The sequence below is a fragment of the Protopterus annectens genome, chromosome 5.part0, assembly GCF_019279795.1.
Source record: "Protopterus annectens isolate FY-2018-M chromosome 5.part0, PAN1.0, whole genome shotgun sequence".
Taxonomy (NCBI): domain Eukaryota; kingdom Metazoa; phylum Chordata; order Ceratodontiformes; family Protopteridae; genus Protopterus; species Protopterus annectens.
Window position 1 is genome coordinate 652,535,206 of NC_056735.1, and position 12,470 is coordinate 652,547,675.

Consider the following 12,470-nt stretch of genomic DNA (forward strand, 5'->3'; position numbering starts at 1 on the left):
ATCCACTCATGAGACTGTGATATTGACCTGCTCAGAGGGGCTGCCACAATGTTCTGACCTGAGGGAATGTAAACTGCCTGAAGCATCACTTCTGGATAGCTAGCTCCCACATTTGAAGTACTAACCTGAAAAGGAGATGAGATCTTGCCCCCCTTGCTTGTTGACATAATACAGCACTATGGTATTGTCTGTAAGTAGTACCTTAAGGGGCCCTGGAATGAAAAGAGGAGGAAATGTACAAAGAACCAACAGAAGAGCTCTCATCTCGGACACTGATGTGGTCTTTCTTTTGTTGAAACAACCAGAGGCCCTGCACTATTAGACAGAGCAAAAGGAACACTCCATCCCACGTCTGAAGCGTCTGTGAAAAGCTCCTGACATGGGAGTGAAGGCTGAAAAGGAAGCCCTGGTTTGAGTGACAACTACCAAAACCACCACTGAAGCTCCAGCTTGAGGCATGGAAGAAAAGGGACTAGAAAATCTAGAGAATGAATGCTGAAGCCAAACTGACTTTAGAAACCACTGAAGCTTTCTCATGTGGAGCTTGTCGAGCAAGAGCATAGGAATGGTAGAGGCCATGAAACCCAGAGGTCTCAGAAGTTCCCTGTGTGAGACTGAGGCCAGAGGAAGCAAGGACTAAATGAAGGCAATGCAAGTTAATGCCATGGGAGGAGGAAGGGATGCCAGCATTAGAATAGACTGGATCCTGCAACCCAGAAGAGAATCATCTTGTGAAGGATTCAGGAAGGACTTTTGGAAATGTATAGTGAACCCCAGGTTTTGCAGGAGAGAAGTGGCAAAGTGAAGATGCTGCAGTAGAATCCTTGTAGAAGAGGCCCAAAAAAGCAGGTTGTCTAGGTAAGGAAAGACCTGTAACCCCCTAGCCTGCAAAAAGCAATCATAGGAGCAAGGCGTTTGGGGAATACCCTTGTGGCAACAGAGGCCAAAGGGCAAGCAGAGAACTGAAAATTCCAGGAAGCAACAGAGAAACGTAAAAACTTCCTGAAAAGGGCATGAATAGGGATACAAAGATAAGCATCCTTGAGATCCAGAAAGTGGAGCCATTACATGAATTCTTAATACATCTGCGGGCCACCTCAAAACACAGTAAGTCATTACGAGTTAACAATAAGTACAGGTCCTGGCATATTTACATAAGACAGGAGTCATGAAATTGCCTGTTTTCTACATCAGCTTTGCATTTAACTTTATTCTGGCTTGCAGCCATAACTTATTATAAACTCTTGCAGAAAGTTACCACTGTTTACAAACTACAAGTTATAAACAACAAAGAATAGTTACTTCCGCAGCTAAAATTAGAGGTGTGCACAACTGCAGTTAATTAGTTAAGTATGCACGTGCTGGAAAGTTTGCTTGACTGGAGTAAGGCATAGCATTTTTTCACTTTTTTAAAACATTTTTTGGTTACTCTCTGGGGGCCGAATGGTGTTGCGTCGAGGGCCGCATTTGGCCCTGGGGCCAGACATTGTGCACAACTGTTCTAGAATAAAACCCTTTCCACTTTTGAGAAAATGGAACTTCCTGAATAGTTCCCTGAATCAAAAGACCCTGAAGCACCTCTGGAAAAAGGCTAACTGTTCCTGATGGGGCTGAGGAGTGCCAAGAAAGGGGGGGGGGGGAATTCCAGACTATGTAATACCCTTGAAGAATGATGGAAAGAACCCAGAAATCTTGAGTAATATTTAACCAAATGGGAAGGGAAAGGAAAAGATGAAGAGAAAGAGGAATGTGGCTGAGAAGAACAGGGTAATCAGGCAGCACCTGGTCTGTCAGGAAAAGGAGATTCCTGAGCTGAAGGAGTCTGGGTAGCCTTAGCAGAGGGCGCCTTCTACCACCCTTCTTATATTTGGCAGGAAGGCGAGACTACCTACAAACAAAAGCCGTCTTATTAGGGTAATTCTTTTGGAATTAATATACAAGAAAAACAAAACTATGTTTTAGTTCCTATAAAGCCTTACTCTTTTCCTGTAGGGACTTAAACAATTCTGCAGTAGCAGCACCAAACAAATGCTTGTTATCCAGATGAGCATCCATCAACTTACCCTTAATATCATCAGGCAAAGGTTGAAGCCGAAGTCAGGAATATCTGCTCAGCAAAGAACCAAAAGCAGCAGCCCTAGAAGAAACATCTGCTGCATCATAACTGCATTTAATAGAATGGTGAGCTACCTGAGAAGAAGTTCTTAACAAGGAGATAGCACAAGTCTTTCCCTCAGTCAGAAAGGTCAGAAATAACCTGACAGGCCTGAGATAGAAGAACCAAAATATACACTGTCATATGATTCTGATAATTAATAGCCCTAAAAGCAAGGGTAGCTGAGGTATATAAAGTGTTTCCATAGTTTTGCCGTCTATCAGAAGAAAGCTTTCTGGAAGACAGTAACTTTGATGGCTTGTCAGATGCCACAGACACCACAGAAGGGTCACAACAGGGGCACTTATAAAGGAACTTGCAATCCTCAGGCACCTTATAAAAACCTATCAGGCTTTTTGGGAGCAGGGGGCTTGGAATCATGAGCCTAAAATGTAGTAGAAAATACATCCAACAAGGCAGCCAGAACAGGAGGAACAGCAGAAGGCCTAGGAGAATCCATTTACAGATGCTCGTAATACCTTTTCTGAACCTGAGACACGTGGGCACAATCCCATTTGAAACATTCCATCATTCTGGAAATTGTGTCCCCAAAGGAAATCTCCTCAAAAGAAGAGTCAGGATTAGTAGACTCCTCTTCCTCAGAACCATTGTCTAAGGGAGAAGGAATCATGGAAGAAAAGGCAAGGGATTTCTCATCTGAATGCTCCTCCACTTCAGAGGAATCTTGCTTCCTAGGCCTCTTAAGAGGAGTAGAAGTCCAAGGGGAGGTGAAAAAGAAACTGCTTGAGGAGGCTTCAGAGTCATAAGGACATTAAACAAACCTCGAGTGAAATTCTGCCATTTAGTCTGAGGGTCCCTAGGAGCAGGAAAAACATGTTTAGTTTTTTCTTCCTTCTTTAAAGGGACGTCACCCTTGTAAAACGTAGAAAGCTCAGACACCGTACAGCACTCTATAATGGTAGTCAGTAACTCCTCCCTAACCAAAATCTGAGGAACACCCCTAGGTCTTTCAGTAATAATCAGCCTTGGTTCCCTCTGAATGTCTGAAGTGGATGTATGCAAGGCCTCCAGGGACGTATGTGAAGCCAGATAAATGTTGGCCTCCAAAAAAGTCACAGCAGAGGAATCTAACAAAGGAGCTAGGCAATATTCTGGGCTTTCAGTAGCCCCAAGAGAGATATCCAGCAGAGGCGGCACAGCCAAAGAATCAGACCTAGCTTTATTGGCCTTCTTCTTGGTGGATGGCTGACCATCAGAATAGGAAGTTCCTTCCATGGTGTCTTTTGCCAAAAGAGGAAAGCCAGCTACACAGTCTTTAGGATGAACACCTGGCAAATAGAACAGGATGTATGGTCATGGGAAGCACCTTGACAAAATAAACACTGCTCATGATGATCTTTGTGGTGAATCTTTCTCCTGCACTGGCATTTACCCTTTCTGGATGACATGAACCCCACAAGCAACAATATATAAAAAAAAAAAAGATAAGAACAAAATCCCAATGGGGCACTTATTTGAAATGGCTTGGTGAACCCGCAAGTGAAGCGAACATTCAGACTGACAATCTAAGATGGCATTCAGACTGGCAGCAAAGAAGTTCTGAGGATGGTATGTCTAGATATCACCTTTATGCCCTACGCCACATGTGCCATACAGTGTACCCTTAGCAACCTAAATGCTTTGATATACTAGCCAGAGGTCAGACCACCCATGGCAGGGGATCCCTGTTGTAAGGAATAGAGCAACAGGGAAATAGATACAAGCACTCAACTCTCCTTGTTAATAAGGAGAAATTAATCATAGGCACTAAACAGCCTATAATTGCAAAGTACCTTGCAAAGGTAAGGGAAAACAGCTCTTGTACTTTACAAAAAAAGCACCTAAGCAGGCATGTCCAACGGTCAGCTTTCGGTGATTTCTCCTGTCAACCTGGTGAATCTGGGCATACTGGGGCAATGCAACAACTGCCTCATGTACACAGACAACCCTCTCACCCTACCACCCAATGCTACAACCTGTGAGAGATGCACTTACATAGCCAAACTGGAAGCAAAGCTCTCTCCAGCCAAGATTGTGCTAGACAGTCAAGAGGAGAAGGTTAACACCTGCACTATACCTCAAGCAACACATAGCCCTTCAAAACCCACACCATCAACAGCCACACATAGCAAAATTAAACCCACATATGTGGAGGCCCTTAACATTAACCTACCCAAGCAACAAGGACATCAGTCACAACCAAAGTGACACATAGCTCACAACACCAGTGTGCCACCCAACAACAGCCCCTAAGGCAAGACAACATACCCAACACTTTAGTCATAGGTGACTCTATAGTCAGGCACACTGATGTCCCACTCATGAGGCTGAGCAAGGAGAAAAATTACAGTCAGCTGCCTGTCAGGTGCCAGAATCCACCACATAATGCATGCACTCAAGTCACTCCACAAGTACAAATACAACTCTGTCATTGTCCATGTTGGAGTGAATAACTTGAGATGTACCTCCCTGGACTACATGAAAAGAGACATGGAAGAGGTCTCAGATCATGTGGCCCAGGCAGGTATGACCCTAGCCCTTAGCAGCATCCTGCCTTCACCCAGAATGATACCACAGTATAAGGACAAAATGATTGACTTCAACAATTGGCTAAGCTTCTGGTGTCATTCGAAGGGGATCCATTATCTGTCTGCCTGGGATGACATGATTGACAAACCACAATGCTTTGCCAGAGATGGTCTGCACCTGTCACCCCTGGGATTTTGGTTACTGGCTAAAGCTCTTGCCACCCCTATAGTGCCTTTTTTAGGCAAGGTTCAAAGAACAAAACCACCACCGTAACAGATACAAGCATGCAAAATCTGAAGGTAATGCTACTCAATGCTAGAAGTCTACACCTCAAAATGCACTCTCTCAAGTCACTCTTAAAAATAGAGAACATCGATATCTGTGCAGTAACTGAGACCTGGTTCAAGACTCCAGAGAACACCCCTGCAATACCAGGCTACAATTCTTACCACACTTTTCGGCCACCAAACCAAGACTGAAACACTAAAGGTGGAGGAGTGTCCATATTTACCAAGGATATTCACACCTCCAGGCTAGTTGCCCACACAATGCATCTGAAATTCTCCAGGTGCAACTAACACTAGGTAAGACTGCACTCCAAACTGTAGCTTGCTACAGATCCCTCACCATGCCCCAAGATTCTCACTACACCTTTCTAAACATACTGGAAAATATTAAGATACAACCAAACACCCTAATACTGGGTGATTTCAACTACTCTGCCATTAACTGGGAAAACTACTCGGGTACCAACACCTTTTCCCAGCGGTCCTTGGAATTCATAAATTCCAATGCCCTGGATCAACTAATCTGTTGTCCCACCAGAGGCTCCAATATCCTAGACCTGGTCATTACCAATATGAGAGATAGATGCTCCACACCAGTGGTCACCCCTTCATTGGTCAGGTCTGACCATAAGCAAATCACCCTTGACATCTACATCCCACCCCCACCCCCCAGTAAGGAAACCTCTGTAAAAGAATTCTACAAACTTTACCCCCCCTCACCCCCTAAAGGGCCCATATCTATACAAGAAGAATGCAGAGTCCCTGTAATCACAACTTCACAGGTAAAAGCAGTGCTCTCTAAAGCCAAAAACACAGCATCCATGGGACCGGACAACATCCCAGGCTGCGTTTTACATGAACTTCAGAACGAACTGGCTCCCCACCTAAGCACCATGTTCAATCATAGCCTCACGTCAGGCTTAGTGCCCACTGAATGGTGCACAGCAACAGTTATCCCACTATACAAAGGGGGAGCCACCACTGATCCTGGGAACTATCGCCCTATTAGCCTAAGGAGCTCATAAACAAAGACATTGGTAACCTCTAACTCTGGACCCCACCCAGTTCGGGTTTGTGAAAGGCAGATCATGCCTCCTGAACCTGGTTGACTTCTTTGAGGGGCAGATCATGCCTCCTGAACCTGGTTGACTTCTTTGAGGCAGTCACCAAAGCCGTAGAAGAGGGTAAGGTGGTTCACACAGCCTATCTTGACCTCACCAAGGCTTTCGACACCATTCCCCATTCTGGAATTATAGCTAAACTCACTAAACTTGTCTAGGCATTTAGAGGGATGATACATAAATGAGTGTCTCTACATCACAAGATGGGTTGCCAACTGGCTCACTGACAGAACCCACACTGTAAAAGTTGCAGACTCCAAATCTGACTTCAAACCAGTGACAAGTGGAGTACAACAGGGATCAGTCCTGGGACCACTCCTCTTTGGTATCTACTTCTCGGTTAACAAAGTTCACAGATGACTGCAAACTAGGAGCTACGGTCGAGTCCCCAAATGATGTGGACATCCTACAGAAGGGCCTCACTGAGACAGATACCTGGTGTCAGAGCCATGGCCTCAAGCTCAATGCCAAAAAGTGCATTGTTATCCCCTTTGGTAAAAACTCTGTACCCATGAACTACCACATAGGCGGCAGTCTTCTTAACACTGAATGTGTGATAAGAGACCTTGGGACCCGGGTGGACAGTAGTCTCTCCTTTGATATACACATTGCCACAGTAGTCAGGAAATCCTTCTACATGGCACACCTCATCACAAAAGGGTTCTCATCCAGGAAAAAAGAGGGCCTCAAACAGATGCCCTACACTGATCATCTCAAAAAAACTCCAGCTTTACTCTGTAGCATATCGCCTACTTCGAGGTGATCTCTGCCTAACATATAAAGCTATGTCAAACCGAGAGCTGGTGGACATGCTACACCTAAAGAAATCCCAATCCCTCTGAGCTACATGCACTAGGGACCTATATCTTGTCACCACAATAAACAGGACTTGCTTGAGGCATAGATTCCTTTCCCAGAGACTTCCCATACCCTGGAACAAGCTACCCATCTATGTCAAGCAAAGTTCTTCATTAACACTCTTCAAGAAAAATTTTGATGAGTGGATGGGAAATAGGAAATACACCCCGGGGATCACTTCTGTGGCTCTGCTTGACAGCAGCACAGGAAATTAACATTTTTGGGTTGGCGTAAGCCAGCGAACTTTGTTGGCTAGGCTTACTTAGGCCCTTGGGCCGATAGCCTAGTACCTACCTATGAACCTCTGTAAAAAGCTTCTCCAAAGCCAACTTCATGCTACTTAAGTCAGAAGTGACAAACTTCATGGCACCCATGCAGACGGAAGCTGAAAGTTCGACTGCTGAATCCTACACTAAGGCACTGTATGAGCACATCCACTCGTGCATGAATCGTGCCATCCCAAATAGAACCAAGACGATCTCCTCCAAAAAAAGGAAGCCAATCTGGTGGTCCCCTGCCATAAACAAACTATACAACAGAAGGAAGAAACTCTTGCAGAAAAGATGAAAATACCAGGATGCAAAAAACTCCCTTACCAGCCTCAGTAAGAAGCTGAGATCCCTCATAAAATCCTCCAAAGCTAGTTACAAAAATAAAATTGCCAAAGATTCTAAAGACAACCACAAGGCATTCTATAGTTATGTCAAGAATCTAAATGGCAATGCTCAGATCTGGTCTGAGCTACAACAGAATGGCATTAAATATACTGATCCCAATGATATTGCCAATATCCCGGCAAATCGATTTAGTGCCAACTTCACTCCCCTCTCATCCCCTAAAGGGCCCATCTCAATACCAAAAGATTGCCAAATTCCGATAATCATGGCCACACAGGTAGAAACCGCACTCTCTAAAGCTAAGAATACAGCATCCATGGGATTAGATGACATCCTGGGCTGTGTACTACATGAACTACAAAATGAACTGGCACCTCACCTAAGTGTCATGTTTAATCATAGCCTCACCTCGGGCTTCGTGCCCACTGAGTGGCGCACTCCACAAGGGGGAGATCCACCTTGGATCCCAGGAACTACTGTCCCATCAGTCTGATGAGCCTGACCTGCAAGGGCATGGAACGCATTATCATGGAACTTATAAACAAAGACATTGGCAACCTTCAAACACTGGATCCCACCCAGTTTGGGTTCATGAAGGGCCGATCTTGTCTCCTGAACCTGAATGACTTCTTTGAATCAGTCTCCAGAGCTGTGGACAAGGGTAAGGCAGTCCACACAGCCTATCTGGACCTCGCCAAGGCCTTTGACACCATCCCCCACTCTGGAATCATAAACTTACTAAACTGGGCATAAATCCCTACATCACTCGAAGGGTTGCCAACTGGCTTACTGATAGCACCCAGACTGTAAAAGTAGCCGTCTACAAATCCAGCTCCAGACAAGTGACAAGTGGAGTACCTCAAGATTCAGTCCTGGGACCGCTCTTGTTTGGCATCTACTTCTCTGAAGTACAGGCTAACACTAAGGGACTCTGGCTAACAAAGTTTGCTGATGACTGCAAACTGGAAGCCATTACTGAATCTCCTAATGATGTGGATATTCTACAAAAGTGCCTTACAGAAACAGACGCTTAGTGCCAGAGCCATGGGCTCAAGCTTAATGCCAAGAAATGTATAGTTATCCCTTTTGGGAAAAAACATGTACCCATGAATTACCACATAGGTGGTAGTACACTAAACACCAAAAGTGTGATAAGAGACTTAGGAACAGAGGTGGACAGTGGTCTCACCTTCAATAACCACATCGCCACAACAGTCAGGAAATCCTTCCATGTGGCACACCTCATCACTAAGGGCTTTTCATCCAGGAAAAAGGAGTTCATTGTCCCACTGTACTCATCCCTCATTAGACCCATTATAGAGTACAGCACCCCATTTGGTATGTACCTCGCAAGACATCTGCAACAGCTGAAAAGGCCACAGAAAAACTTCACTAAAGGAATCACAGGCCTAAAGTAGATGCCCTATGCTGACCGTCTAAAAAAACTCCAGCTATATTCTGTGGCATATCGTCTACTCAGAGGTGATCTCTGCTTAACATTCAAGGCCATGTCAAACCCTGACCTGTTGGACATGCTCTACTTAAAGAAATCCCAATCCCACAGAGCCACACACTCCAGGGATATAAACCTTGCCATCACAATGAACAAAACATGCTGGAGGGATAGGTTCCTGACCCAGAGACTCCCCATACTTTGGAATAGACTGCCCATACATGTCATGCAGAGCACCTCCTTGGCCCTCTTCAAAAGGAACCTTGACGATTGGATGGTAAAATTCACCCCGGGAATCACATCAGCCACCCTGCTAGACAGGGGTCCAAGGAAGTAAATATTGTGGGAAGAAATATCGGGGGAATTGTTAGGCTAGGCTTGTATAGGCCCTAGGGCTGATAGCCTAGTACCAACCTATGAACCTATGAAGGACATCTAGTAATGCATACTACCCAAAATTTGTTACTATAGTTAACAGAAAAACTACCAGTTATAAGTTCGTACTTAGTTCATCAGTCTCATGGCTAGATAGCAAGTCAGAGAAATATAAAATGACTCAAATAAACTACTAGTCTTTCTCTGTCATTGTATTCAATATTTCTCTTCATGATAAGCTTGGGGTTTTGCAACCGCAGGAGAAGTCACTTCATTAACAGATAGTATAAACACACTTCTTTCAAGAGACATGTTTAGTTGTAGTAATAATCAGCTACAACTGCAGAAATTCCTGCTTTCAAAATAGCATATAGTTTACACACACAGATATGTACTACTGTGATCACTATGTGCAATTTTAAATTTGAGCAACTGTTATCTTGTTATGTATCTGTGACATTAGTAAAACTTTAGGGCCCCTCCTCAAAGGGTGACCAAAGATAGCATGGATTATAACACTATGGCAAAAACTGCTATTGGTTATACACCTTAGTCCATGACAGACAAATGGGTATGGGGCGACAGTCATAAATAGTTCAGTTATGTAATACCTGAGTAACAAGGTTTTGTAGCACAAGCAGACGTCCCTGACTGGCTGCATCATGTAGCGGAGACCAATCTGAAGTAAAATCTAGAAAAAACGAAGTAGAGTACTGTTGAGTATATTGACACAAGTAACACAGAGTTTGCAAATCCTTAGACAGAAAGGAAGGAAACCATACACACAACTATAACCTTTAAGAAAGGGATAGCAGAGGAAGATAAACTCTACAGATGTTTGCAGGTAAGAATTCTGTTTAACACAAAAAACGTGAAAAGGAAAATATGAAAAAGCAATTCCCAATCAATGGACTAGTGACTGAAGGCAAAAAAAGTTTTTTTGCTTGGTTTGTTTAAAATCTTAACTCATCCGTTTACACTGACTAAGGCTTGTCTTTTTTTACAAAACTTCAGAGGGCTGTTAATAGTGTACACATGCTGGAAAAGTAAACAGTGATGTTTTGATTTCATTTTAAAGTAAAAAACTCAGGAAAGTTCTTCTGAACTTATTGTCACCTAGTGACTTCCTCTATTTTTTGATGGTATTTAAAGAAGTTTTACTCAATTTATTTTGTTTCTCCTTGCTGGAAATTGAAGTGTTCGGTTTATAGAGTTGCCTGGTTGAATTCATTAAATACTGTGTTGTTTCTATGAGCTAAATCTACTGTTTTCCTGCAATTTCAACTGATTCTGTCATTTTAGTACTATTTAAACAAATTTTGTTAATTTTTTTTTAATTTTCTTTTAAAAAAATTGAAGTGTGAACTTTAAATTCTTAGCTCAGCTATATTACTGAAAACAAACACACACACACTTTCCAAGCATTTTTTATTAACTTTGCAACTTATTTGAACTGTTTTTTGAATTCTGATACTGTTTGCACTTTAACTGATCATTTTTAAGTGTTTTTCAACTGTTGAACTGTTGAGGGCTACACACTCAAGTGTGATAGCCATTTTTCTGCTTTAAAAGTGTTTGTTTTACTATATCTGTTTTAATTTTTGAAAAAAAAAATCCTATCTCTCTAATCGTTTCCTGCCTTTCTATAGGCAGTAGATTCCAGGTTTCAGATTTTGCTGAATTCTGGACTGTTTTGTAGTTTCTGTGTTGCCCAGACCTTACTAAGATAGAAGGAAGCTTCTCTGTTCATCAGTGAGTGTGGTGAGCTTTGAACAGCCTATCTGTCACTGGAGGAATAGTTTCAGCTCAGAATCTGTAGTTCTATTGGCCATTTTGGGATATTTCTATCCCTTTTATCTTTCTGTTTAAAAACCCATGTTTGCAAGGTTTTGCACATCACACAGCACCGCTTAACTAGGGTTAAACTATTCCTAGTGCCAGAAAGTCTACTCTTCTAATTTTTCCTTAGAAATAGCCAGTTTTCTAGTTTTAGCACTCAAAACTGTTTCCTTGTGCTCAGCACTTGTTCAAAACTCATTGCAAGCACTAAATAATCTACAAATTACTGCAGCAATCAACTTTCCTCACTTTTTAGGAGGAAAACAACTTTTAGTACTTAAATTAATAAGCACCTATCCAGCCATGTCTAAGAGTCAGCTCCCAGTATTTTCCCCTATCCACCTGATGAAGCTGGGCATCTTGGGGCAATGTAGCAATTGCCTCATGTACACTGACAACCCTCTCCTCCTACCATCCAACACTACAACCTGTGAGAGATGCACTTATATAGCCAAACAGTAAGCCAAGCTCTCTCCAGCCATTTCTGTACTAGACAGTCAAGTGGAGAAGGTAAACACCTGCACCACACCACACTCAACACATAGCCCTTCAAAACCTACACTACCTAAACCCACAAATAGTAGCACAAAACACACACCTACATTCGCGGGGGCTCTCAATAAAAATCTGCCCAAACAACAGAGACCTCCAAAGTTGAAACGCAAGCAATCACCACCCCCCCAACACTACCCAAATGATGCATAGCCCAAAAAATCAGTGTGCTACTCAAACTTAGCCCATAAGGAAAAACAACGTATCCAACACACTAGTCATAGGTGACTCTGTAGTCAGGCACACTGATGTCCCACTCACCTGGCTAAACAAGGAAGCTACTGTCAGCTGTCTGTCAGGTGCCATGATCCGCCACATAATGCAAGCACTCAGGTCACTCCACAACAAATACATATATGACCCTGTCAATGTCCATGTTAGTGTGAATGACCTGAGACATACCTCCCTGAACTACATGAAAAGAGACAAGGAGGAGCTCTCAGATCATGTAGCCCAGGCAGGTATGACCCTAGCCCTGAGTAGCATGCTGCCATCACCCAGAATCATACCACAATACAAGAACAAAATGATTTACTTCAACAATTGACTAGGCTTCTGGTGTCATTCTAAAGGGATCCAGTGTCTGTCTGCCTGGGACAACATGATCAACAGACCACGATGCTTTGCCAGAGATGGCCTGCACCTGTCTCCCTAAGGATTCCAGATACTGGCTAAGGCTCTTGC

The 12,470-nt window shown here is 43.3% G+C and overlaps 1 protein-coding gene across 3 annotated transcripts in view; it reads right to left on the reverse strand.

Moving 5' to 3' along the window:
- Positions 1 to 12,470, reverse strand: part of LOC122802732 (ankyrin repeat and SOCS box protein 9-like) — a 553,320-nt gene that overhangs the window by 488,553 nt on the left and 52,297 nt on the right. For 2 of the 3 annotated variants that reach the window (XM_044072495.1, XM_044072496.1), the window contains exon 2: positions 10,007 to 10,086. The exons of the other annotated variant lie outside the window; for it this stretch is intronic. In XM_044072495.1, coding sequence (XP_043928430.1) covers positions 10,007 to 10,086 — 80 coding nt within the window. The remainder of the gene's footprint in view (positions 1 to 10,006; positions 10,087 to 12,470) is intronic. 3 annotated transcript variants of the gene reach the window in all.